This window comes from Cadophora gregata (assembly GCF_030347475.1).
Source record: "Cadophora gregata isolate MNR1 chromosome Unknown scaffold_7, whole genome shotgun sequence".
In the NCBI taxonomy this organism is placed as follows: Eukaryota; Fungi; Ascomycota; class Leotiomycetes; order Helotiales; family Ploettnerulaceae; genus Cadophora; species Cadophora gregata.
In genome coordinates, this window is record NW_026695930.1 from 629703 (window position 1) to 656022 (window position 26320).

The 26320-nt window shown below is 48.4% G+C and overlaps 9 protein-coding genes across 9 annotated transcripts; 2 read left to right on the forward strand and 7 right to left on the reverse strand.

The window, feature by feature from the left end:
* Nucleotides 1–219: 219 nt before the first annotated feature.
* ONS95_012975 (uncharacterized protein) lies at nucleotides 220–4644 on the reverse strand (the record flags this gene model as incomplete). Its single annotated transcript, XM_058506600.1, has 2 exons — nucleotides 220–4418; nucleotides 4482–4644. 2 exons carry the CDS (start codon nucleotides 4642–4644, stop codon nucleotides 220–222), a joined length of 4362 nt encoding a protein of 1453 aa, XP_058357330.1.
* A 300-nt stretch (nucleotides 4645–4944) lies between these two features.
* ONS95_012976 (uncharacterized protein) lies at nucleotides 4945–9327 on the forward strand. Its single transcript, XM_058506601.1, has 4 exons — nucleotides 4945–6313; nucleotides 6434–7624; nucleotides 7680–9041; nucleotides 9105–9327. Exons 1-4 carry the CDS (start codon nucleotides 6003–6005, stop codon nucleotides 9256–9258), a joined length of 3018 nt encoding a protein of 1005 aa, XP_058357331.1. The 5' UTR covers nucleotides 4945–6002; the 3' UTR covers nucleotides 9259–9327.
* Nucleotides 9328–9924: 597 nt separating this feature from the next.
* ONS95_012977 (uncharacterized protein) lies at nucleotides 9925–10848 on the forward strand. Its single transcript, XM_058506602.1, has 4 exons — nucleotides 9925–10025; nucleotides 10098–10214; nucleotides 10288–10345; nucleotides 10423–10848. The coding sequence occupies exons 1-4, from the start codon at nucleotides 9954–9956 to the stop codon at nucleotides 10653–10655; spliced, it is 480 nt and encodes a 159-aa protein (XP_058357332.1). The 5' UTR covers nucleotides 9925–9953; the 3' UTR covers nucleotides 10656–10848.
* Nucleotides 10849–10960: 112 nt separating this feature from the next.
* ONS95_012978 (uncharacterized protein) lies at nucleotides 10961–12965 on the reverse strand (the record flags this gene model as incomplete). Its single annotated transcript, XM_058506603.1, has 10 exons — nucleotides 10961–11108; nucleotides 11167–11687; nucleotides 11738–11789; nucleotides 11846–11967; nucleotides 12027–12093; nucleotides 12143–12327; nucleotides 12381–12552; nucleotides 12608–12755; nucleotides 12804–12850; nucleotides 12904–12965. 10 exons carry the CDS (start codon nucleotides 12963–12965, stop codon nucleotides 10961–10963), a joined length of 1524 nt encoding a protein of 507 aa, XP_058357333.1.
* Nucleotides 12966–12989: 24 nt separating this feature from the next.
* ONS95_012979 (uncharacterized protein) lies at nucleotides 12990–13314 on the reverse strand (the record flags this gene model as incomplete). The annotated part of the gene is made up of 3 exons (XM_058506604.1): nucleotides 12990–13111; nucleotides 13214–13254; nucleotides 13307–13314. The coding sequence occupies 3 exons, from the start codon at nucleotides 13312–13314 to the stop codon at nucleotides 12990–12992; spliced, it is 171 nt and encodes a 56-aa protein (XP_058357334.1).
* A 1208-nt stretch (nucleotides 13315–14522) lies between these two features.
* On the reverse strand, nucleotides 14523–16700 carry ONS95_012980 (uncharacterized protein; the record flags this gene model as incomplete). Its single annotated transcript, XM_058506605.1, has 4 exons — nucleotides 14523–16021; nucleotides 16096–16112; nucleotides 16158–16335; nucleotides 16403–16700. The coding sequence occupies 4 exons, from the start codon at nucleotides 16698–16700 to the stop codon at nucleotides 14523–14525; spliced, it is 1992 nt and encodes a 663-aa protein (XP_058357335.1).
* Nucleotides 16701–17505: 805 nt separating this feature from the next.
* ONS95_012981 (uncharacterized protein) lies at nucleotides 17506–18179 on the reverse strand (the record flags this gene model as incomplete). Its single annotated transcript, XM_058506606.1, has 2 exons — nucleotides 17506–17955; nucleotides 18006–18179. The coding sequence occupies 2 exons, from the start codon at nucleotides 18177–18179 to the stop codon at nucleotides 17506–17508; spliced, it is 624 nt and encodes a 207-aa protein (XP_058357336.1).
* An 82-nt stretch (nucleotides 18180–18261) lies between these two features.
* Nucleotides 18262–19304, reverse strand: ONS95_012982 (uncharacterized protein; the record flags this gene model as incomplete). Its single annotated transcript, XM_058506607.1, has 4 exons — nucleotides 18849–19304; nucleotides 18535–18793; nucleotides 18326–18486; nucleotides 18262–18269 (listed from the first exon to the last, which is right to left on the reverse strand). Exons 1-4 carry the CDS (start codon nucleotides 19240–19242, stop codon nucleotides 18262–18264), a joined length of 822 nt encoding a protein of 273 aa, XP_058357337.1. The 5' UTR covers nucleotides 19243–19304.
* Nucleotides 19305–20735: 1431 nt separating this feature from the next.
* ONS95_012983 (uncharacterized protein) lies at nucleotides 20736–26006 on the reverse strand (the record flags this gene model as incomplete). The annotated part of the gene is made up of 2 exons (XM_058506608.1): nucleotides 20736–22384; nucleotides 22433–26006. The coding sequence occupies 2 exons, from the start codon at nucleotides 26004–26006 to the stop codon at nucleotides 20736–20738; spliced, it is 5223 nt and encodes a 1740-aa protein (XP_058357338.1).
* Nucleotides 26007–26320: the final 314 nt, after the last annotated feature.

Genomic DNA, 26320 nt, shown 5'->3' on the forward strand with positions numbered 1-26320 from the left:
AGATTTTATTGCCACCCGAATAGTAGGACCAGACTTCGGGTGACTACCAGCGCTGCGGAAAGAATTAATAAATTATCATCACAAAGAATCTATTCACACTGCTCCTCTTTCAGGTAATGGTATAATCACCGAACCCATGCATCAACATCAACATCAACGTCGTCATCTACACATATTCCAAAACACCCTACCGCTATGCAATCAACGCTGTACTGTACATTACTCGTCACGATCATCATCTTCATCACCACTCTCCTCATCTCTAACTACGACCCGACAGGGTTCTCTAGAATGCCAGATTCGCCTTTCTCTTGCGCCGAGCACTGCATCCATCATCGTGCGAGTATTGGCTCTTGGTCTGCCGCCGCCCTCGCTTTTCTCTGGATTCTTGGGCTCTTCCTTCAGCTGGGTCTCCTCGACCGAGGCACCGATGTCGAACTCCCCTCGCGCGAGTGCTGTGACGCCGAAGATGATCTCAATGGAGTCTTTACCTGCCAGTGGTGGCAAGGTTTGTTGCAGTACTCCGTTCCACACGAGTTTCTTAGAGAGGTCCAGTGAGATGTTATGAGGCTGGTTGCGAAGAGACGGTTGGAGACGTAGGAGTGGATTGATTGACTCATTAGTCCGATTGGTGATTCGGACCTTTAGTTCCGAAAATGCGTCTGTTATCATTTCGTGCTTCAAAGCGGTATTGCCATTAATGGAGAGGTCGATCCCGATATCATCAATCTTGACAGCCTCGATCATGCGCTGGCTCAATCTGACTCCGCGCAGTTCAATATCCCCATGACGATGTGGCCCTGACTTTGTAGCCCAAGTCCCTTGTAACATCTTTAGGACCTCTTCTCGATACCAAAATGCTTCTCGACTGGCTCGTTCGGAATCTGCTGATACTCGACCAGTGCTGACAACAAATTGTCGCGCTCGTGAGGGGTCTAGGGCAGGAATCGACGCCGACGGATCTTCGAGGAATATCCGACGCATAGGAAACATGATACGTGAGGTGTTACCAGGAAGGATCTCCTCGTCAATTGACCCCCCATTCGCGATATCCAAATGGACATGAAGATGTGAAGGCCATGCATTCCGCAGATCAAGCAAGATCAGACAGTAATCTTCGGGCTTGAGATCCTCGTCGAGAGCCGTCGTCGTTTCAAATGTTGACCTTAGTGAGCGTGGGATACTCCCAGTAAGAGAAAGAATGTCGATTCTAGCCAATTCGACACTGGCATTGACAGTCACCGTGAGTGGTAGACTGACTTGCCGAGTGTGAAACTTCTCCTGGATCTCTGTTGCAGGGACGCCAAGATGAGCATAGTCGATCTGGACAATAGCACTTGTTAATCCGGGCCGTCCAAGAACCTCGACCTGGAAGGTAGCAGTTCCACCAGCTTCAATGTAAATTCGCTCATTGTCGGTTCTTTTCCAGCGTAATGCTTGCTTACGAGCAAATATAAGCTCGCACTCGTAGAGCTCTGCAGGTGATGCGTCGCGATTACTCATAGCAGTTTGAAGTGGTGTTTGGGTTGAGTCCTTAAAGGAGAAAAGCACAAGATCCACTGGTGTCTCTTTGGACAAATTTTGCAACGTCACTGAAAATACCTGGCGCTCGCCTTCTAGGACCATCAAAGCGGATTGAGAAAGGCTTGTTGACTTCACAACCACGACCGGTTGCCTCTCGATAACACTGAGGCCCAGAGAGAAAGGTTTCGGAGGAACCATGGCAGGCGTCGTTGTGACAGGTCCAGAACTGACACTGATCGGACGGTCTTTTGGTTTGAATAGACTTGCAACTCCAATGGTTTTGACCTTAAGCTCTCGTTGGGGTGACCAGGGTGAGTCGAATATTGGGAATCGTCTTTCCCTGCATCCTCGAACACGAATTATGCAACCTGTTATCCTGAACTGGCCTGCCGCCTTGGGGGTCCCAAGAATCGTGAGAATCTGTGTTCTATATGGTCCAATGACTGTTTTTTGTATTGCTGACTCAAACTCTGCCCCTTCTGATTCAAGCTTGATGCTTTCAATTTCAATATCAAACTCATATGGATTCTGAAGTGTGACTCGAAATACTGCACCCTCTCCTGCTACCAGAAGATGATCCACAGCTGCTGCCTCTGGAGTTCGTAGAAAAGGATTATAAATGAAAGGGTTGACTTCCCGAGCTTCCGACACAGCAGTTGCCCCGGGCAATTCGCTCTTTGTGTGTGGAATTGGTGTTCGGGTTGATTGTAGAGGCTCGAGTTCCACGCCACGTACCAAGAACTCGTCCCAATATTCAGCCTGGAGATCTTTCACGCCAAGGTTTCTGGCTGCACTCAAAGTTCTGGATATGTTCGTTGCAAGTCTGACTTGTTCTTCACGGCTTATTAAAGGAGAAGCGTCCTCGCTACGAGGTCCTGGGGCTACTCCGCTGCCAGCAGTCCTTAATAAGTCGGTTGTGAACCTCAAAACACCGTGGAAGTCTGGTAGTGCCTCGCATATGTTGATACAAGAGCGAAGAACATCCATCTTCAGACTCTGGCCCCCGAAAGATCGCACGTTTGCATTATGCAATATCCTCTCAATAGCTGCTTCGTCAGAATCGTCGACCAAGCCATCCTCCCCCGTGTTGGCTTTTGAAGTTACCACGCCGTAAATTTGGCCAAGCAAACCCAGGAAAGTGTCGACGCCTGCTTCAACATCTCCCTCGCCAAGGTCGAGAGCTCCAGCTCCATTTGCATTCCCATTGGCAGAGCTAAGGGCAGCCAGTCCAGCAGCAGGATGAACGCCCATATCCGCAGCACCCTTAATGCGGGCCTGCACTAAACCAGGTATTATGACAGCAACAAGCTCTCGCAGCACCATAGCCTTTTTCCTGTGAAAACCGAGTGACCCAAGGACAGACCCGATTCCGCTCAAAACTATAGTCCGGTCAACAAGCGATAAGCTTTCCGGCGACGATGAGGTTGGAAATGCTCGCATTAAAGTTGTAGCAATTTCTGTTCGTGTTGGATGTATGTTCAGCCGTGGCGTTTTTAGGTTCGCTGGCGTTTTGTATGGTGTCCCGATAACCAAAAACTGCAACACATCATCATTTACTGTCCCTCCAGCTAAATGAACCGCTGTCAGAAGCTTTGCGAACCGAATTACCGATTCGGAAAACGGAAATTGTGGCAAGGCCTCCCCAGTGTTGTTAGCTGACCTAGCGTACAAGTTGAGGATCCTGTCCAGTAGCTCTGGCAAAAGCACCGTCAAATTATGTAAGGAGACGAGCCGATTACTTGCTGGTCCCCTTTGATCATGCGAGTTTGGAGTCGACGGAGCTTTGTCCACAGACACATAGCAAACTTGGGGGATTTGAAAGTCTAATCCCGCCCAGGCAAGCATGAGCATGCTGACCAAAATGTTATCAAGAGCTTTCGCATGCCACAAGTGGTCAAGATTATTTTTCGCAATAGAAGCACCTTCCACCAATTCTTTCAGGGCATCTGGCCATCTGCCTGCTGTCATATAAAGTGACCCAATGACGATACCAATGCGACCCTTGTTTTTGTTTCTCGACCTTTCACTGATACTGTTGGAGCCGAATCCCTGGACAGAGACTCGGTCCTGGCTGGTATCTCGGATCGGGTCGCCTCCTGCGAACCGAGATGGAACACTCTTTTGCGCATTTTTTGGATCTTTCACACCTGGGCCCGCGATATCATCAAAAGTGGTCTGGCGAGCCCCAGCGACTCCGTTTGCAGGACTGCCCGATCTGCCAGCAGGTGATGAGGACGTGGAATTCGCGCGCTGTAGCTGTGCTGGCATAGACATCCGAACATGACTCCTGTCCAAGCTTCCTCCAGGAGAAGCAGAACGGGAGTCTGCAGGTAGCGAAAACTGAGAATTGCGGCGCGAGATTGCTTCTGATTGCCCTTGTTGCCAGGCTCCATTTTGCTGTCGACTAATCTGAGACTGACTTGGAGATTCGATTGGTAAAGCTTGGAGTGACTTTGCCAGAGTAGTCATTTCCGCTAGCAGCAACGACGATATATCGCACATTACTGTTTTCATTGTGGTTCTCTTACAATCTTCCGGTGGTGGCACCGCTACAAGTCCTTCGGGCAGGGTTGCGGTACTTTTGCCCTGATCATGATCGAATAACAATATCTGGTGTACCAATGCCTTTGGGTATCTGTCTCTCAAATCCTCCAGATCTTGGTATAGTTCCCTCATATTATGCTCTGGCCGGGGAACTCCATTTCCATTGAGACTTCTCCTGTTTCCTCGATATGAGACGTGGTCCAATTCTGCGCCATCTGCCAGAGCAATGATGACGAGAGGTTCGCGGTAGAGTTCGAATGGAGAGAGTGCAACATGTGAAGGAGGCGGATAAAAGGTAGTGAGGTCGTATACTATCATTCCCATTGCAAAGCCGAGAGGGGAGAACATATCTACAGAGGTCAGCACTTCTCTGCAAGCTTCATTTAATCTTCAACTCGAGGGGCATCTCTCACTCCTGTTCGGCCGTCCATCTGGACTGATATCGCCCAGTCGCACAACATTTTCTGGTTGTAGCCTCTCCACGAAGCTGAGAAATCTGGCGCGTTTGATTTGACCAATTGGTAGGAGGACAGCTCGCACTCTTGCTGAAGCAACGGGCGAGAGCTGGTCGAGCATGCTGGGGACATTGGGATGCGCCTGGGGGTGTCAGGCTTCAGGGTCGTGGCGCGTGATAATATCCTTGGCCATATGATCATTCCATGGTATACCGGATCCAACACAAGCTCTGTCTAATTATTCCAACGACGATACTGTTGGTTCTGCTCCAGTAACGGTTCACCGTTGTTCATTCTACCTTGAATGTTCAATACCTAATCGGATGAAAGAAACGCCGCGGCCGAAAGCCTAAGTTTCCCCGACGCCTCCTATTTTCTCAGGGTTGAGAACGAACCACACGGCCACCTGACTTTAGACAGATTCAAACTTCCCGAAACTGGATCACTGTGGAACGAAAACCTTTGTATCTAACCGACCACTTAAAATGGAGCGCTTCCGTGAAATAGTCTCAAGGTTCCAAGAGACATATTACACGGCTTCAACGCATCAGCCTCCAGATGAAGTCAGAATTTCGCAAAGACGCAGAGTGGCAGAATTCGTGTACACCAGCAAGGCCGATGGAAAGATCCCCGAGCACGAAATCATGTCTCATGATCTGCAGATTGCACGAACTGTTCCATTCCCTCTGTCACTGAGTACTTTGTCGCCCTGTCTGGTACATTCGTGGGGCATCTGAAGCAATCACCTCTCCTCAACCCATTACCGTAAGCCCTTTGAATCTTTGTATTGTTTGAATTATATATTGCTTCCTGATTATCTTTGTGGTCGTGTGTCCTCAGGCCTTGAGGCTGCCTCTTTACATAAGGGGCTGTTATCATTGTCATTCTACTTGTTTCTTCCAGGAAATGCTGTTCTCCTTCTGCTTCTATTTGGCCCACCGGTAACGACATATTTGCGATCATTAAGTTCGTTGATTGGTCTTCAAAAATCAGACTCAATACTTCATTTAAGAGTCTGAGGGCATCGCAGCCATGGCTTGGTCCTGGAGGCTGGGTGGTTTTATATTTCGCGTAGGTTCTTCTTACATTTATCTGCGATGCTTTGCTTCAGAATTGCGTTATTGCGGCTGTCCGGATTTGCGGCGCTATAGAAGGACGCACATACACTATGGATGCCTCTTCGCCTTTGACACAGATTCACTTCATCATAGTGTTATGCGATTACAACTTTCTCTTGGCGTTTGTGCCTCAAATCGTGGACAAGCAAGATACAGGCAGCCGATACCGAAGTAAACAAAGCTACAAAACCCACATTTCAGGCTCGAATGGGAAATTGGAACATCTTGCGTCTAACGAGCTGGAAACTCGTCCAGGCCTGTCATTCAATGCCCTTAGCAGCATTCGGTCCAACATTCGATCAGGAACTCTCTCCCCCAAGCTGCTGCCTCACTCAGGGCGTAAAGCTCTACAGCAAAAACAATGTCGGCACCACAAACACTTCTGCAGCTACTTGCTCGTGCTGCAAAGGACGTCTCTTCACAGGGAATAATCGTCTACAGCCCTGAAGGTAGAGATAGATACACGACCGCGCTCGGGGCATATGAAAACTCTGGCAACAGCACCAAGATTACATACTATGAGCTTCAGCAGAACACACTGCAAGAGTCTATTGTAATTCAGGGTCTTTTGCAGTTGAATTCCAGCCAAATCGTTTTGCTTCATGTAGACTCACACTTGGAAGGCATTCACTGGTTCTGGACAATTGTTGCTGCTGGAGGTATACCATGTCTGTAAGTACTACACGAGAACTTTGTCGCCCCTCGACGCATCTTCTTTGAGCCAGAGAAAGCGACGTTTGTTGGTCCGGGCCAGCGTTTCCCATTTACCAGAGCTGACCCCTATTATTTTAGTTCAAGCCCTTTCAGTAAAGATGACAAGCAGCGGACAAAGCACATCAAGATGCTGCAGGAGCTCCTTAGGAGCCCAACAGTACTCACCAGTTACAAGCTTATCAGTGACTTCGAGGGTGTGGACAAGCAACAAGTCTGGACGTTCAAGAAGATTGATACGTGCCGAGACACACTTCTTGCTCACGCTGGAACCGCGCCGCCTTGTCCAACCTCCAGCGTTAAAGGAACCGATACTGCGGTCCTTATGTTGACATCCGGTAGTAGTGGCAACGCCAAAGCTGTTCAGCTGAGCCATGACCAGATTCTGGCCTCTGTTGAAGGCAAAAGCAAGCTCCATGGTACCTCAAATTCGGACACTTTCTTGAATTGGATTGGGCTCGATCACGTCGCTAACCTTGTTGAGATTCATCTGCATGCTCTTTCCCTGGCCGCTAACCAAGTGCACCTGCCTGGAGCAGAGATCCTGCACGATCCCTTGCGCTTTCTGGATAAGATTCATCAACATCGAGTCTCCTATACCTTTGCGCCGAACTTCTTCCTCGGAACATTAGTTAATGAACTGCTCAAGCCGAACCGAACTGCCTCCCCCAAACGGCCTGGTCTGATGTCCGCCGCAACCAATGAGCTTCCTCTGACAACAACGCTCAAAAATTTGACCCTTGTATCTAGCCGAAAAAACTGCACCATATTGTCTACAAGTCAAGAACATCACCGGCCAATCAACAATTTGGACTTGTCATGTCTCCGTGCATTGATCTCGGGCGGTGAAGCTAATGTGGTCCAGACATGTGCTGATCTCACAAAATTACTTCGGCATTATAATGCACCGCAGAGCTTTATCCGTCCAGGAACTGGTATGACGGAAACATGCGCTGGATCGATATATAATGTCCTTGACTGCCCTGCCTATGACGTAAAGCAATCATCCGAGTTTGCTAATCTCGGTCAACCCATAGCTGGGATGTTCATGCGGATCGTGCGAATGGATGGCTCGAAAGCTCACCAAGGCGAGATCGGAGAGCTACAAGTGTGTGGATCTGTTCTTTTCCCAGGATACTTCAACAACCAGGAGGAAACTCAGGAGTCATATACCACGGATGGATGGTTTAGAACTGGTGACAAAGGAACTCTTGACACCAATGGACGGTTGTGCTTGACTGCAAGAGAAAAAGATTTAGTCATTGTCAACGGGTAAGCTCGGGAAAATCCCATTGTATGGACGAAGATGATAGCTGACGAAGCACAGCTTGAATCTCCAGCCGCAAGGTATCGAGTCAGCCATCCAAGAGGCGAATATTCCTGGTGTGACTCCAACATACACAGTCGTCTTCGGTTATCGTCCTGTAGGCTCTCATACAGAAGTCATCATGGTCGTGTACTTACCAACGTACGACGCAACGGACCTCTTAGCTAGAGGAGAAACCGCAACAGCCATTTCAAAAGCCATTGTGACCTACTGCGGGGCTCGCCCCTACAAGATCATTCCTCTTGAAGCATTTCTCCTGCAGAAGTCTACGCTTGGCAAGCTGTCCCGTCCAAAGATCCGAAAGGCATTCGAAGAAGGGCAGTTTGATGAGTTTGTCCACATCGACAAGGAGAGCATGGATAGGTTCTATGAGCAGCTTTTCATGCCTCCAACAACAGAGATTGAGATTGCTCTTGTCGAGTTGTGCAATGAGCTGTTCGGAGCAAACACTGCTCAGGTCGGTGTCAACAACAACCTTCTGACTCTGGGAGCCAGTTCGATCGATCTCTTGACTTTGAAGATGCGTCTGCAGAAGCGTCTAGATATACCAGCAATACCCATCACACGCTTCTTCTCCCATCCCACCCTCCGAGACCTCGCATCCTCCATCACAGATCTCATCCCCAAGATTCGGGAGCGACGATCTCAGCTAGGAGACGCAGCAGTTTACGACCCTGTCGTGCTCTTGAATGCCAATCCCGGAAGTAGCAAGACCCCAATCTGGTTCGTCCACCCTGGCATGGGCGAGATTCTGATCTTCATGAACCTGGCACGCTACATCACTGATCGCCCCGTGTACGCTCTCCGTGCCCGCGGTTTCGACGCCTTAGACGGCGGTTTCTACACCTCCATGACAGAGATGATTCATAGCTACTTGTCTGGCATCAAGCGTGTGCAACCTCAAGGTCCCTATGCACTCTTCGGCTACTCATTCGGCTCTATCCTCACCTTCGAGATTGCAAAGATCCTTGAGTTCGGCGGCTCCGAGGTTAGTTTCCTCGGAACACTAGACCAGCCTCCGCGCTTCAAGGAGAGAGCTCGCACATATGATTGGTATGAGTGTGCTATGACTGTTGCGTTCTTCTTGGGACTAATAGGCGAGGGCTACGCGTATGAGAATCTTTCAGCCATGAGAAAGCTCACTCAGGAACAGGTATTGGATCATATTTTTGACTTAGCCTCACCTGGTCGTTTGGATGAGCTGTGCATGACAAGAGAGAAGCTGAATAACTGGGCCCAGTTGGCTTGGCAACTAAAGGTTATTGCTCATGACTATGATCCGGATGGCATAGTGAAGCAGATGGATGTGTTTTATACTGGACCATTGATTGGCTTAGTTAAGGCTAAGACTATAGAGGAGGGGTAAGTTCGGCATTTTGAACGGCATCTGTAGTCTTGAGGACAATCAAACTGACTATGTTATAGGAGACGAGACTTCATCGGAATGTGGGATGAGTTTGTTGAGGGTGAAGTCGGATACTATGAAGTGAAGGGTAGTCATAGAACATTGATTAGCCCGCCTTACTTGGTGGGTTTTTGGAATGTCTTCAAGCTGGTGATGGATAAGCGAGGATTGTAGGTGTCCTCGGTAATGTATCAGCGGCCGTGCAGCTGCGCTTACTGCGATCAAGCGACAGAAGAATGCCACCCAAACCTGAATGTCCCCAAAGATATTGGCGTATGTCAATGCAACAGTCAATTCTCTAGCATGTTTACCAGTTGGTAATTTCCATGGGGCGTCAGTAGCACAACATCGAAGGTTGTGGTGTGAGGAGGATGCAGTTGCTTGGTGAATTCAAGGCTCGCTTCGGCAGATGAGCTCTACTAATATCTGACCTTCCAGTTCGTTCCTCGACCCAGATCATTACCTTCAAAACTCTCTGCATCACGCCTACGGCTTGCAGTTGTTGCCTTCCCATTGCTTGCTCTTGTTATGGAAGCGAACATGTCTAAAAGATCAATTGTTTTGAAAACCGATTATTGTGCAACCTTTGGGATAAATCCACCTCGCCCGCAAGAAGCAACACAAACGTGGTGAAGAGCGTGGCCGCTTCCTGCATTTCTATAAGGCCGAACGGCAGATCCTCCTGGATCTTAGACATCCTACTAACCATCTTAAATCATGCTCTTCGGTGATTTCAAAGCACGATCACAATTGTCTCCGGAAAGTATCCGATCATGTGACCATGTTGTTTTCTTTGGGTTTGACTCCTTCAGTTTGACTCCTTCACTTTAAACATCTCAGAAATTTCTCTGCATCTTTCCATTATACACATGAACCTGCAATACTGTTCAGTCATGTCCTTACAAAACGCATCCAAGGAGGCCATCACGGAATGGATGAAAGCAGTGGGTCGCTTTCTAAATTCCGCTCTTTACTTTTCCAGCCATCTCAGGCAGATACTAATAAGTTCTCAGTTCCACAGAGCTTCAGATTCATTGACTACGACGGATCTGGGCAAGTTCTACATCAAGAACGGAACATTGAAATTTGCCAACAATGAGCTGCTTGTTGGACTTGATGCTATCACGGAGGTACTCAACATTCCCCAATCTCTCTCACGCTTCTTACGGTACGAGAGTACATCTAATTGAAATTAAGCGGTAGTTCTTCGACACCACCTTCCCTCTCCTGGCCAGGATGAAGCATGAAATCGTCAATCTAGGTACGACTTCCGCCAATTCATCCCTCGCTTATGTCGCATACGGACGAGGTTCGCTGACATGTACTTACGCTCGTCAGACACAATAGGAAACAAGATCTACCAGACATGTACCATAAGCTACGGGGTGAAGGATGATCCCTACAGGCGAACCATCAAGATCAAAGCCATGGGTGTCGTCCACCTTGTGTCTGGTGCTGACTTCAAATCTGGCGAGGCACTGATCGAACACTTTGATGTCTTTCTGGATGCAAGTGAGGTTTTTGGTATTGTTGGAGAAGTGCAGGAGTTGAGGGCAGAAGGCAAGCTGTGATTAAATATTCGTACATCTAAAATCAGTCCCCGAAGTTAGTCTGTCAGCTTCCATTGAATGTGCCTTCCTTTTACGGGATGCTTCCGACAACAAATCCTCGTCTACATATATAATTTGCATCGTGAATTCACAGCATACTACCATGATTCCGAGCATACTCACACGCAACATAATATCTTGAGTATGTCACCCACGAAATTCAGCAAAAAATGTACATGGTTTAGGAGAAACGTTAATCTGATTTCTAGTTACTTCATCGTCGAATTGTATGCACTTATCCTATGATCGCTTCAAAATAACGTACTTTAAACCTGCACTTCTCTGTCTCTTGCCTGCTCTTGGAATCTGGGGCTCCCTGTGCTCTCAATGACTTCAGTGTGAGAATTCTTCTCGACAGGAGAATGAGCACGTTCCTCATCACCAATAGCTTTAGCTAATTCAGTAACACCGAAGCTGTGTCCATATCAGCATACATCATTTGACAGCTCTCAAGCATCGGGGAGAAACTTACATGTCATCCATCCTCTCCAGACTCAACCCCTTCGTCTCGGGAATCAAGAACCACACATAGAAGAACATACTAAAGCAAAAGCTCCCAAAAATGAAATAAGTCCCATACCCATGCGCCCCAACATCCTCCATCATATGCGGCACCGCCTGGGCGACGACGAAATTGAAAAGCCATTGCGTCGCAGCCGCAAGCGCAACATTCATGGCCCTCAATCTCGCGGTAGGGATCTCAGAGACAATAATCCAGCAGCAAGGACCCCAACCGAACTGGAAGAAGGCTGCGAAGAGGAAAATGCAGGCGAGTGCGAAGTAGCCGACGCCGGGAATGGGTTCGCCTGGAACGGGGGGCTTGAATCGAACGTAGAAGCCGATTACGAACATGGCGCAGCCTTGGGCGATTGAGGTCCAGAGGAGGGAGCGGCGGCGTCCTAGGGAGTCGGCTGCGAAGAGGAGAAAGGCGGCGCAGGTTACCATCTTAGTGACGCCGTAGATACCGGTGGCGAAGAGACCGGTATCGGTTCCCTACAAGAATATTAGTTTGAGGAGGCGGGGAGTGTTTGGTAAATACGCACGGTGATTCCTAAGTTCTTGAATATGAGCGGTGCGTAGTAATTGATGGCGTTACTAGAGTCCTGTTAGTGTCCAGGCCCGAGAATCGAGGAAGATAGATGGATTCGTACGTTCCAGTCATTTGTTGGCAGACCATAAGCCCGATGGATATCAAAGCTCGCTTGCGATTTCCCTTGATTGTCCACATTTCTCGTTGCAAATCCCAGAAGGAAGCACCGCCGATCAGACGTCGCTGCAGAGGTCAGTTGGCTGCATCCCTGACAAGTAGAACGTTAAATTAGGATTTCTTGCCTCATTTTCAAGCTGTTCTCTCATCTCTTCTAATTCCATCTGGACGTAGGGGTGGTCTCGAGGAAGGCTTCATGATGATCAGCAAATAATTTCAAAATAAAGCGAAGAGTACAGACTTTGTGATCCGAGAGATGACAGCAGTTGCTTGCTCCCAATTATCGTTTCTAGCAAGCCATCTTGGAGACTCATTGCAGAAAAACACACCGAGAAACAGGAATATCGCTGGAATGGCTTGAAGTGCCAGTGGGAGGAGCCAGGTAGCGTTGTTTGTTTTCTGAGGTTTGAAGTTTTTGTAGCTTCCCTTTGAGGGGTATCAGGATTTTAGTTCGAAACGAGGCAAATGGAACTGCTTACATAGTTCACCCAAAAACTGAGCATAACACCAGTAGCGATAAACAATTGATAGAGGCCAGTCAAACCACCCCGGATAGCACGAGGTGCGTTCTCGCTAACGTAAAGGGGTGTAAGCATGCTAGCAGCACCAACACCGAAGCCGGCAATAAGTCGTCCAACGTAGAGCCCATCACTAGTAATATCCGATTAGTAGCTAATATTGAGTGTCACAAATGCATTCAACCCACAGATAACCTTTAGTAGCACACTGAAGAGTGACACCAGCACAAGTCACCGCAGCTGCTAAAAGGAGAGATGGTCTTCTTCCCCATCTATCTGCAATGTAGTAGGCAATCAAGGATCCGAAGAAACATCCTCCCTGAAGAGTGCTGACGACTGTACAGGTATTAGACGAGTCCGAACGGAATTCGTTAGAGTACTTACTGTTGCTATTCAAGGTTGCGGCAACCTTTGGAGTGATTTTGTACTCTCTGTGATAGGTAGGTTAGATAATAAGCTCTTTTCAAGTGCTATGCAAGCGTACTTTTTGAATGCTTCCATCACAATAATGCCACCAATGGATCCAATATCCCAGCCAAAAAGCATTCCACCAAAGCAAGCTGTAAATTATCAGCCCGACCCACGGACAACCCATGTTCGAGGACACGACCCCACTTCGACTGCTGTGGGGCCACCCCAAAGCTCATGTACAACTGCCGGGTTATGTTGGTTTTCAGTCTTACCTGAACATGCTGAGAAAAAGTTAGCTAAGGATGTTTCAAAGATGATAAAATGGAAGACTTGAAATAGCTTCTTGCTCTTTGCAAGACGATCAGGAAGGGCAGAGAACGTACCCAGAACGAAGATGCGCCATCCGTAGATCTCAGGAGGATCTCTGTCAGAGGACTTCAGCATTGATCCAGCTCCATAGCTTTGACTACACTCACGTCCTCATCGCCTCATTTTTAACGACCCTTTGCAGCAACCCCATTTTTTCGATTTCGTGATCTCAGTCTCAGTAAGTGCGTTAGTGTCAACGGAAAACTGTGAAGCGATTCTAGGGTGAACCAACTTGTGGCGAGGAAATCTGAAGGACAGCAAGATTGGATTGGGGAGAACAGAAACCTTGTGACATGGCGGAACTCATTGTTCATATACTATTCGAGATCCTGGACTAAAGGAGAGAAGGTGCGAATAGCAGTGGCATCACGCACCTGCATGCACATTACCCTAGCCAGTGTAACTCTATTTTGGCCAAGAAGGGTAAAGTTTGTCCCATGAGCTATTACCCGCACAATGGTCGATTGGATAAAATGGATAAAACGTTTCAAAACCGGTAACCGAGAAAATATCCAACCACTTGGCCATCTCCAACAGATCCAATCCTAAAGTTTGGTACAAGGGGATTGGATCCCCGCACACGGGTCGTCAGTCTCGGTTTATCCAGCTCATAGCTTCTCCTCAGACAGGCACAACTAAAAGCAGCCACTTGATATGAACGATATGAATGGTAAGGGATTGGAAACGGCGTGTAGACTGGTTGAAAGGTGGGACGTCGATTCCTGGAAGTTCTGACGCCGAATTACACTTGCATTGGACAACCAAACAACAGCCACTTGGTATCAGGACACTGCGCTCACATGTTCCACTGCAGCTCAGGGTTACCGGCCCATGCACACTCCAATGGATATCCAACTGGCATTGTGCGAACCACGGCAGAGGGACGCCGGAAGCGGCACAGATAACTTACTCTTGACAGGACGTCCTGAGGACTGGTATCTTGACAGGAACACAAAAGCTCGATCAAGCATATGGATAAATCGATGCAACATCACTAAGCCGGCATGGTTATCCTCTCACTTTGCTTGGACTGTCGTTGGAGTTATCGACTTGCGGCTGATGCTTGATCGAGCAGTAGTGTAGGCTCCGCCCGGGCAATTTTCTTGGAGCTTGACGTACACTGTCCGCACCTATTCTTGACTGATAAACCGTAAAAAGGAGCAAATCCCGAGAAACTTTTTATATACACTAATGTTTCTTGGATCGAGACGCCGTGATGTTGCCAGACCAAATAGAGCATGGTCGCAAAAGCCCTGCGTGCGAATAGAGACTTCTTCGTTTGTTGACAGCGACCAAGAGCGCCATTCAGAAATATTGATCATTCTACCCTGAGATCTCCGCTGTAAGCCATTTGGGGACAGCAGGTCTGTTGTCCCAGCCATCAAGATATGTTGACGGCTGCACCTTTTCTCCCGATGGTTTGGCATAAATTGCCGTCACATACCAAACAGTCTCGCCCTTCTTAATCGTATGCTGGAGAGTCGGGATGATAGTTCTACTCTCAACAATATTCGAGTTGGGATCAGCGTTGACATGCATAGCAATTCTTTGCGTATCAGCTTCGAGGGCAACAATGCCTACAGCTCCTTTGGACACAGCAAAAGCACCACTCGCCCCTGGCGAGCTTCCTTCTGGAGTGTTAAGATCGTAGTTTCCGATGATCTTTGGTAAGGTTCCTTCACAGGTTTTTGAATTGTAGAGATCAAGATATCGACCGTTTGGCTTCGTCTCGTTATAAATTGCAAAGGCCCCGTCTGCAGTCATTACTTCACGCCCAGCTTCGATTTTATGGACCCGTAGATGCCAGTTGGGACTTGATTCGACAGGTGGAAGGAGGTATGTCTTGATCTTGACGTCTGGGAATGGTTTCCAGATGGACTTCAAAACCGGTTGATCCTCATGCGTCTCGATCACTGCCTCTTCACAGACACGACGAGTCTTCCAGATATCACCACCGTCATCTGACACCCCGAGCTGAGAAGCGAGTGCGAATTGCTCGAGAGTGTAGCATCCGGTAGGTACAGAGTATCCATAAGCGCTGCTGTAAGCGAACGCTCCGTATTTTGCATGAGTTCCTTTCATTGGGTAGCTGCAGGCTTGGCCCGACGATAGAATCAGGCGATGACCACCGAGATAGCTGGTTATGTGTCCAGGGTGCTTCAGAGCCTTGATTTTTGGTATCAACTGTGTCGGATACGGCTCTTCTTCTGATGTCCAGAATGGATGATCCCGAGGAACAGCTAAGCATATGAATGCAAGACACGCCCACATCGGGCTCTGAGGCGAGTTGTAGTTCTCCGCCATATACATGTTGGGGAAACAATACCCAACCGTCAGAGTTCCTGTCGGACTCCAGATTTCCGGCTGTGTTTGCCACCAGCGAAGGTTTCTCAAAAGGAGACCCTTCACAATTCCCCAGGTCAAGGGTGCTGGGAGCTCAATGTCGGCGTATGCACATGCACCCCAGAACGCAGCCATAGCGAATCGATACCCAACACTTCGACCAAATGGTGTTGCTCTGCCCTCTTCATCAAAATAGTGGACGAAATCCAGCGCGTAATCCTGGGCTCTCTTTTTGAACTCGGCAGCCTTTGCGGGATCATCTTCTCCAGCGAGTTTCGCGTACAGGAGTTGCAGGAACTGGATGGCAAAACTTCCACTGTAGTAATCCTGCTGCCAGACTCCAACGGGTCCATCATTGGACCAACCTTCACCTCTAAAGAATGAATTGAGATGGATAATATCTTGCTCGATTTTCTCCTGTGAATACTTCCCACCGTTTTTCTTCAACCCAAGATTTGCAAAGACTCGGAACCACAGCCCTATGTGCTCAGTCAGTGACCCTCGATTTGATGAAAAGACCTCTCGGATCAAGTGAGAGAGTCGGGATACAAACAATTGGTATTCGGCATACTTTTGCCCGTCAGCTGGATCCGTTAAAGATTTCGTGGTACTTACTTCTTCTCATTGATGCTGTTTCCTAACCACCTCTCCACATTACTCCTCTCCTTCTCATTCAAAGACTCCCAAAATACGGGAGCAACAGCAAGCGTAAATCCCATCGGACACATTTCAACCATTCTTTGGTCATTGTCCCTTGGATCGCCCCAATACTCAGGACTCTCGGGATTCGTTCCTGTTCAACAATTTGTCAAGACCAATCTCCACATCCAATTATTTGACGTTATTGACTGGGGACTCACCCTGCTTCACAGCTTCAATCCACAGCTCCGTACCATCATACGTCCCACCACCAGCCAGCAACGCAGCCAATCCCCACGCTGGTCTCCAAATTCCTTCCACTTCCGCAGCCGTTTGATCAAACCTCACAGCTGTCCCACCCGGGACTCTGATCCTCGCTTTGAGAGGAGAGAAATGTGTCTTTAAGGGATCCAGCAATGTCTTCAACAATTCCTGGACAGACGCTCGATCACTGATCTTGACTTCTGAAAAGGGATGGACACCATCGTAGCCTAAGACTAATTGTTTGGATTGGGCCATTTTGGACTCTCGGATTAATTCTGAAGAAGGTAATTAGATATGATGAAAATGGAAGTTGGAAGGGATTGGGAGTGTTGAATGTCTCAGAATTATACGGACAATTATGATTCCCCGGCTTCTGGATATATACGAACGTAAAAGCAAGAGTGGGCCACGGCTCGGCAGTGCTCGCCCGAGTCGCCATGCCTTTCATCGTTTGGCTCGATGGCTGATGGCGGGGATGAATGAGGAGCAGAAAGTGCCGGCGATCGTTGGATCCCGGCTAAATGCAAGCTTGATAAATTCGCACCTTGTTGTTATTTTGGCGAGGGTGTGGGGTTTCACATCTCGTGATGTGGGAAGCATGTGATAATACTTTCTAGATCTATTTCTTCTATGTTCATACAATTGTAGTCTCGACTGTTAAATTGGAGCTAGAAGTCCATCATTTGAAAGTAAACCCGACGGGACTGTACTATACGTTTCCAGGAATTACGATGCCAGAGCTCCCTCGATCTTGACCTGCTTGGCTCCAAGTTGCGCAACTTGCGCTTGATAGTGAGCCTTGCTTCACAAAAAGCTGCTATTCTAGTTTAATTCGTGATTTTTCAGAAGTTCAATTGGGCACAGTGTTCATGTGGAAGTAATGCTGAATGTTTCTCGAATTCGGGAAAGAGAAACAAATTAGTGTCGAGTCCAGCCCTCGTCCCTCCGATGAAAGTAATGCCAGTCCTCTGCGAGCTCTTATAACAACAGTGCTTCCATAGTGGACCCGCCCTTCGGATATCTCTCTGTACGTTCTGTGGTGTTGGTGATTTGTTCGCCTCTACTGCCTGCTGTTCTTCTTCGGTTTCTCCTCAGCCTCAATCTCTGCTTCCAGAGCCCGATGCTCGCGCTTCATTCTCCCCAGGCGCTCCTCAGCATCAATTTCTTCAGCCAACTTTTTCATCCTTTCTCTCTTCTTCCTCAGTCCCTCATCATCAGAACAGTTGTCAGCTGGAGCAGAGTTCTGCACTTTTTTGACTTTCTTGGCTGGCGGACCGTTAATGTCGATCGGTTCATCCTTTACTTTCGGCTCGCCGTTGCCCTCTCTGTTGACTTTTGGCTTTAGCATGTCATCATTGGAACTATTGTCTTCGATGATGGATACTGCACGCTTCTGTGACTTGGACTGGGCGCCATCCTTGGGCTCGTCGTCGATGAGTGAGATGATTTCCCCACGGTTATTCTCAAATTGCCGTTGAACCTCTCCTCTTTCATATGCCCTCTTCGCCTTCTAGATCTCTGGTTAGATCTTAAATGTGACCTAGACAAATGTGAACTTGCCTTCAGCGTATCAAATGCCAACTCCCTTTCCCATGGATACATCTTAGACCAGGCACGCCACTCCTTAGGTTCTTCGATCTTGCGACCCTTACCAGGCTTTGTGATTATTGCTCCATGTTTAGCTTCCAAGGCCTGGTGGACATGGTCTCTGTTGATCGCTTGCAGCTCCTTCATAATAATCTTACGCTCATTTTCGGCTAAATCTTTCCAGGAGTAAAGATATAGTGGCGGAGGATATGGAACGATGCCGGTCCGCTCAATGAACTATAGACAGAAAGTTAGAAGGCTTGTTCTCCTAAGAGCGGTCATGGTACTCTTACCTGCGCTTCGATAACGAAAGTAAAAGCCCATAAATGGGCCAGTAATTGCCACACTTTCGGTCAGAGGTATCTCTATTTCAGCTGGGCCTGGTGACTGAGGAAGTCCATGGTGGTTTAAGCACTGCTGATTTCGGCTCATCTCTGGTTTGCCGCCGACGAAACTATATTGTCAGCAATCCAAGGACAGAGTGATATGAAGTCATACATACCCAACAGCACATGTCAATCCATCTTTAGAGAAACTGGCTTCATCGACCTTCTTGGCATCCCAGGGCTTCTTTGACTCCTTGATTGTAGCTGGTATAGCAGCCTTCAATTGCGCCCGTTTTGCTTTTGCAACCTTCTTACCATGCTTCAAGGAAGACAAAGGTCTCTGCTCCCATCTTAACTTGTGGAGAATGACTTCGAAAAAGCCCAAATTCTGCGGGTCAATACCTGTGATATCAGTCGAGCTTTTGAGGTTTTCATCTATGGTGAAAATCAGCACCTTTCTGTGACTATTTCCTGATATCTCAAAACTCACCGGCGGCAAGGCCACGAAATGCGAACCGGGTGCCCAGCATTTTACGTCCACCAATAATAACATCTGCATATTCAAGTTTCTTCGTAATATCTTCAGAGGTCAGGCCCTCGAGACCCAGAGGCTTGAAGACATCCAAGTGACAGATGGAGCTCGTTATGCCGGGAAAATACAACTGTGCCTGTGCGCGATCATATGTACCAAAGTCAAAGCCTTTATGCAGCGTAAACTCAATTGTGTAGCGCATGTCTGCTTCACCAACGAGGTAACGAGTACATTTTCTTGCGCCTAGCTTCTCCCGCTCTTCGACTTTGATATGCTCGTCGAAGTACGTGCCATCTGGGTATCTCTTGATACGGACCTCGTACGTGTCGTTGCCATCATTTAAGATAGCCATGCTGTCAGTGTATATGGGTCGAAAAATCTTGAGGCTACCTAGCAGTAAACAGTTAGCAAAGAATAGTGCACTTGAGATCACCTCACAATGTGTCTGAGACCTAACACCACAGTTAATCGACAATTCAACCTTTTGCTCACCTTCTCACACCCCATGGAGGTACCATGAGTAACTTAATAACATACCGAGATCTAATTACTCTCTTCCTTAACGCAGCAGGATCTCAGAGCTACCGTTGATCGATCTCGCAAGCCAAAGTGCGATGCCTTGAGGTGTCGTTGTTGTGTAGTTGTACTTGTAAGAAGATAGAAGTCACGAGAAAGCGAGGAGCTTCTTATCTCATCCATTTCTATCTTAGCTTGTTTGACGCTCCTCCATTGACAGGTGAATACGCTCTCTCTTTCCTGTCATGATCAGTCTAGTCCGGTACCCGAATCATCAAGCTTTCAACAAAACGCAAAATGCTAAAGTGAGCCCATAAACTCTCCCTAACAATCTTAAAAGCCGACATTTTATTCTGGACAAACTACCCATTTTTTAATAATACACATCCACGGTATGAAAAGTTCGCCATGTCTGGAATCACATGACACGTTGAGCGTCTTACCATCAACACTCGCTTAAGGTAAACATAGTCAACAACATCAACAGCAACAGGAACAACACGCTTAGACGAATATGAGGTCAATTCATATCAAATCATGCATCCGTAATGTGAAATGGCAACATCATCAAGGTGAGAGAGCACAAAATGCAAATCCAGATACAGAAATCAACGTAACGTCAGAACTTCTCCTCTTCATTTGGCCCAGCAACACAAAATCCGAAGCAATAATCGAGGAGTATTTCCCAAAGACCTGTAACAATACATCGAGCTATCCGACGTCACATCATCACAGTATTAACAGGGAAGTCAACATTAACAAGTTGCAACGACATCTCATTCGGTTGCACGCGAGGTATACACTTCCCTCACTCACTAATAATCAATCAACCAACAATCAATCAATCAACCAGTCAAAGCCCTCGCCGCACGCTATGCAGAGAAACGGAACGGAACGGTATGAAGTACACTCCTCCAGTTTGATATTCCTCCCCATGCTATCACCATCCTATCGCAAAATCTTCTTGCTTCCTGCATCATCATTATACATCTCCGATCTTCTCGAAGTTCTTTCTGGAGCAAGCAACCACAACCAGGCCATATACTACAATCAACTGCCAACACTTCCCTCTGCCTTCGAATTCCCTCTCTCGTCTCCTCAACAAAGCCCAAAAACCTATAAACCAGCCTCAAGCCGAACCTAGATACAAAAGCCGAGCATTGCGTACCATATATGTATGCGCAAGCTCCCCGGGAGAACGAAAATTGTATCAAACAAGTGAGGAAGAGACTTGCTTCCTCATCTCCTCTCCCCTTTTGTCGAGAGAGAGGCACAAACTAGACATTAAAAAGTCATATATGTCAAATCCCGTACTGCATCATTTCTTACTCACTCCTCCAATTCTATAGGTTTTGTTTTAGAGCCGTCGGGGCTTGGAGGGCTCACCACCGTGGTGGGCGTCGGCACCTTCTCTTTATCGCCGTCTTCAGAAGCTGGTGCTTCTGCTGTTTGTGGCGTATCTGGCTCCTCTTCCAGCACTGTGTCTCCATCCAGGGGTTCAGACACACTGGAGGCCTTTTCTCGGCGTCGTCGTCGAGCTTTTCTTTCTTCCTCGGCGTTGTCGCGTCGACGCGCTCTCCTCATACTGTCTCTTCGCTCGGTCTCCTCTGCATCATTTGCACCGTCGGTTCCTCTCATTCCTTGCAGGAGCAGGGCGGCTCGTTCAGCAATATCATCCTCGGAGCCTTCTTTAGGAGCGGTCAACTCAGGGCTCATGAGACCTTCAGTACTGATAGATTCAGGACTCTTCAGTGCATCCTCCATCTCCGGAATCTCGTCTGGATCGGGTATCTTCTGTCCAGAAGCAACACGTACTTGGTACCTGTTCTGCAGGCGAGCTCTTCTCCTTCTATCCCTTTGATCCCGAGCTTGCGGAGCTGCAGCGCGTAACTTCTCCAGCAGCGAGTCCATGGCTCCAGTGGAGACAGGCGATGGCGGTGCGCTTCCATCTGATGATCCAGTGACTTTGAGCTGAGCATGTTTGCGCTTCATAGATGCTTCGTTACGTTTGCGAGTGGCTTCAAGAACAATGTTCTTTTCTCTTGACTTCTTCCACTCCGTAACAAAGATAGCAAGTTTAGAGAAGAAATCACGTCGTGCATTCTCATCAGCAGGATCCTCGCCGTAGAAGACCATGATGTCGTCGTACGTTCGGATCATGTCCTCCAGGTAGAGTTGCATCTGCTCAGCCTTCCGTCTTGCATCCTTCATCGACCGCTGTACGATTTGGCTGACTCGATCCTGAGGGTGGAATTTCTTTGGGTCGCTCAAGTTACCAGAGTCTAGGGACATTTGGACGTTCTTGATGTTGTCAATGTAGCGCTTCGCGTCTAGTTGAAGTTGCTCAACATTTAATTTCTGTGACGTGACTACTCCCCCAATATCGTCGGTAAAGCCTTCCCACTCTGGGTACTGAGTCCGAACGATACGCTCCACAAGATCAGCAAAAGTAGACTCGTTCTTGTCATCCTTCACCATGCCGAGTCGTGCAAGAGAGCTCAGCTTGAATCCGCTGGCTTGCTTGTTTGAATCGTTCATGTAGTTGCCGATATCAAGAATAAGACCAAGGACGTTCATCAAAGATACTGAATCTCGTAGTGACTCTGAGACGGCAACAACTTGCTTTAGTTTGTCCGAAACCTCGTCGTATTCCGCCTCGAAAGTTCGGGTGAGAGCCAGAGCACGCATTCTTGACTTCCAGTAATGGTGAAGCTCATAAGCTGTTTGAAGGTAAATCTGATCTTCTCTAGTTAGCTCGGTAGGGTCCATCTCGCGGCTATCCTTGTTGGCATCGGGTCCAGTCCAGTCTTTGCTGTATGGCGCCATTAATTTGGCAGTGTTTTCAGGTACATTGCACATGTCCTCTTTTTGCAAGAAATCCATGACAACAGCATTGTCCAAAACCTCTTTGTCACAGTGAATAACCATTTGAACGATCTTCTCCACGGAATAATTGGAAAATTTAGCAAGCGAGATTTCTGAAAATAATTAGTGTTGCACCCAGACCGTTGAAATCCAACACTTACGGAACGTCCTCATCAGATCACTAGATATGATCTGCTTCTTGTCCGTCTTTTTGCCAGCGCCCTTGCCGAGTTGTTTGATCTCCTTGGCCAAGAAAAGCTTTTCTACCTCATCCAGAACACCCTTTCTTGAAAGTTCGGCATATTTCTCTTCCTTTTCGGCTGCGGTTGGTGCATGTGCTGCCCAATGGGTTGTCATAGGAGTATCAACCTTCTCCCAATGAAGTGCCTTGAGCTTCTTCTTCGGTCTGGCAACTGGCATACCCAGCGTAGGAGCAGCGTTGTACGATGGTTGATTCAAGTAACCACCAGACTTCTTTCCAGGCATCGGAGGAGGTGGTGGTGGCATCATTCCGTTTGGCATTGGAGGAGGAGGCGGAGGTGGTGGTGGTCCACCAAGAGATCCAGGAGGCGGTGGGGGAGGCGGTGGCGGGGGGGGAGGTCCTGCAAAGCCAGGAGTTTGTCCAGGCATTGGAGGGGGCGGAGGAGGCGGAGGTCCATTGAACCCTTCGACCTTCAGTGCTGTCTCATCATTCGGTGTTCTTGGCGGGTCGGATTCGAGACTAGGATGCGAAGGTCCTGTGGTGACTCCATCACCATCCTCGTCATCACTAGCATCGTAACGCTTGACCTTCGAGTTCATCTCCGCCAGATAACCAGGTGCTTGCTTGGGTCGTCTCATTTCCACCACACGAGGTTTCTCAAAGACAATACCCTCCTCGTCATCACCATCATCATCCTCGAATAGGATATCTTGGGAGTTGACAGGTTTCCGAGGTATTCTGGTTTGGCGAGATACGCTTCCGAGCATGCTGTTGGTGAAATCTCTAGGTGGAGTTGCACCACCACCAGATCGGCTATCACCATCCATCTCCTCACGAAGTGCTCGTAAGCGATCGGATGGACCTGCAGCGTCACCCCATACCCGACCCTCGAGTTTGTATTGGGTCTTTTGACGCTCAATTTGCATCTCAAGTCGGTCCATGAGCTTTTCGCGGTCGAGTATGCCTTTCATTTGGGAAGGATCGGTCTCTCCCAATGCAGTTCCAGCAGTACCCTTAGCAGCATTCGATGCAGCAATATCTTGGGCATCACGCAGCATGAGATACAGTTCTCTGGTTTCAAGCTCATTCCTCTGGGCTTCCTTAGCACGAAGTGCCTGTATACTCTCCAAATCGCTCTTCAGCGCGTCCGCTTGCCGCCTCTGGATTTCGATAACCTGGGCTTGTTCGTCCAGCTGTTTCTGTAATTTTGCAACCATTCCATCGGCTCCAAGCTCGATTTGGGATTTCATTTCATCCCGCTCTGCCATGGCCGAATCGGCTATTTGGCGAGACTCTAGGGCTTCATCAAGAGCTTGCCGAGCCTCCGAGTCCGTATGAAGCTTGTCAAGCAAACTCTGAACAGTGAAATTGAGACTCTGTTTAAGATCCATATCAGGTAACCTCCTGTCCATAGCAACATAACTGAGCATAGAGTCCACCAACTGGAACATCCGTAACCGCTCTTCTCCATCGTTGTCCCGGATAAGTAGCAGATGTTGTAGAGCAGAAACAAAGTAATCTTGGGTCCTGCTCCCCTGAACTTTTTGCATGATAGCATCGACGATTTGAGTCGGGTCGCTAAGATCTTTGACTTCTCCTTCAATGCTATCTTTGATGCTGCTATTTTCACGTTCCAGAAGATCTTCATAATCAATGGCCTCGTTTGTCCGGAATCGTTCAATCTGCTTGTCTATAACATCGTATTGGAAACCCTCCATTTTGGTCAAAATTCGCTTGATACCGCATGCTGTAAATTGTGCCCGGATATGGACACGAAGCTGTAAATCCCTCTCAGGCGCATCCACAACCATGTTGATGAGGAAGAGTGTTGCAACTGCGTATTCCATCAAGAGGTTCTCCATTCCAATCCCACCACTTCGGACTTCTTCACTGGCTCCTACCAAACTGCCCATCTTTCCTCGCCCATCGACTGTGACCTCGACCACCCGCATCCATGCATCGAACCGGCCATTTTCTCCTTGCTGATTCTTGACATAGTCCATAGCCTGAATGACTTTGAGATGGCCCTGACCATCAGCCCAGTGACATAAGAAGGTCAACACTTCGCTGACCAGTTTCCTTGTCGTTAACCGGGGTGAAATAAGAGATGTTGCCAAAGCCACAATAACTTGTTGGTGAGATAATGCATCGTCGGCGCCGAATTTGTTGTTCATAAGAGCCTTCAAACACTTGACGATATCATACTCGCGGTCCAGGTCCCTGTCGCTCGTTGATCCATCGGCTGGCGCAGGTCCTTGGGCTTGCCGTCTGTTGATTTTCCCCAATACATTCGTCAGAGCAACCTGTCCTTGACACTCCACGAAGGTCTTGACCCATCCAATTGGTTGCGTTCGCAAGCTTACAGCTAAACTTTGTAACTGTTTCGCGGAGATGCTGTTGTCCATAACTTTCCGTACAAACCACTCTGGCGTACCCTCCTCCTCCGCATTGGCAAGCATTTCCATTTCTCGTCCATACTGCCCTGTATTCCTGATATTCGTCCGCCGTTTCTGTTCGCCTTGCAATTCCGTAAGTCGATCCTGGTGCACCAATGTCCATTTCTTTGCCGCAGGATATGCCATCATCTGTCGCCTTGCTTGATCTGGTAGATTGTGCCATCCTCGCTTTTGCATCAAAGCCAAAAACTGCTCCTCTATCACCCTGTCATCAGTTGGCTTGTTGAGATTGAAGCCCTCTCCCCCGAATGAACCGGATGGAGACCCAGACAAATAATGCGATGGGAATTTCGTGAGGCGGTGGGTTTCGCGGCTCGATGCATGGGAGGGCGACAGGTTGCTGTTGAAGGAGCTGGTAGACTGAGAAGCTGGCATAGCTGTCCTGGACGAGCTTCCAGAGGAGAAGACGCTGGAGCGGTCAGTACTAGAGTCAGCGCTAGAATGGTCAAAAGAATTCCTCCCGTAGGCCGAAGTTTGTGCTGTTGAGTAGGAGTCGTATCGTGAGTTGTGCCCGTTCAAAGTACTCGCATTGCTCGCCCTCCCCGGTCCCCACTGTTGTAATTGGGTTCTCCGATCCCCTGTAGATGCCATGGTAATGTTTCCAACTCCTGGAGGTGGCCGTGGCCCAGAAGGGTGTGAGCTGCCATTGGGAAGGGTAGCAGGATCAAAGGATGGGTATTGGTGATAGTCGGAGCCCGGCTTGTTGAGGTGATGCGGCAGAGGTTCTCTTCGAATTGGCATCTGGTCGGGTCGAGGCAGGTAATCCACGGGTATGGGGGATTTCCCATCTGCCATTACGCTGTCATAAGGAATAGACGTTATGACTCCTGCCATCATATTCAGACCTCCCAAATCCGCACCGGGCGAACTGGGCCTTTCTAAAGATGCAACAGAGGAGCCTCTGGCGTGCCGTGATGATCTGGATCCTGCGGTGCTTGTTTTATCCAGATCTGCGCCCAATTTGCCCTCGTCGCTGGCATTTCTCCTGTCCTTCTTGCTACTTCTAGAGAAGAATGACTTGCCGCCAGAAGATTGGCGGGATTTGCTGTCGGCGGCAGACATGTTAGCGGGAACCATTCGATGGTATGTTTCGATCAGTTGCCTCGCTGCTATGCAAAAAGCTACGGGGCCCTAGTCCTTGCCGGTCTGGCCTGCCTTGGATCGTCCAGCAGCGATGCGCCTTTGCCTGGCCGCGGACAAAGTGATGTATGTAGAGTTGTCCAATGTCTCACGTCCTGGTGCTTTGCATTATGCCTCCTCTACGTGAGCAGGAGGGTCGTCGGATCTTCCGAGAGGCGGTGATAGGACTGGCGGTGTCGTCAGGGAGATGCTGCATGGAGAGATCGATCAGCATGAGGTTCTTGAAAGTCTGCGACGTGCAGAGAATCAGA

Bases quoted from the DNA above. Each gene is read 5' to 3' on its own strand.
- ONS95_012977 (XM_058506602.1), top strand. From the start codon at position 9,954: ATGAACCTGCAATACTGTTCAGTCATGTCCTTACAAAACGCATCCAAG. The intron at 10,215-10,287 runs GTACTCAACATT...ATTAAGCGGTAG, and splicing joins GACTTGATGCTATCACGGAG to TTCTTCGACACCACCTTCCC. The intron at 10,346-10,422 runs GTACGACTTCCG...TACGCTCGTCAG, and splicing joins GCATGAAATCGTCAATCTAG to ACACAATAGGAAACAAGATC.
- ONS95_012976 (XM_058506601.1), top strand. From the start codon at position 6,003: ATGTCGGCACCACAAACACTTCTGCAGCTACTTGCTCGTGCTGCAAAG. The intron at 7,625-7,679 runs GTAAGCTCGGGA...GACGAAGCACAG, and splicing joins GATTTAGTCATTGTCAACGG to CTTGAATCTCCAGCCGCAAG. The intron at 9,042-9,104 runs GTAAGTTCGGCA...ACTATGTTATAG, and splicing joins GCTAAGACTATAGAGGAGGG to GAGACGAGACTTCATCGGAA.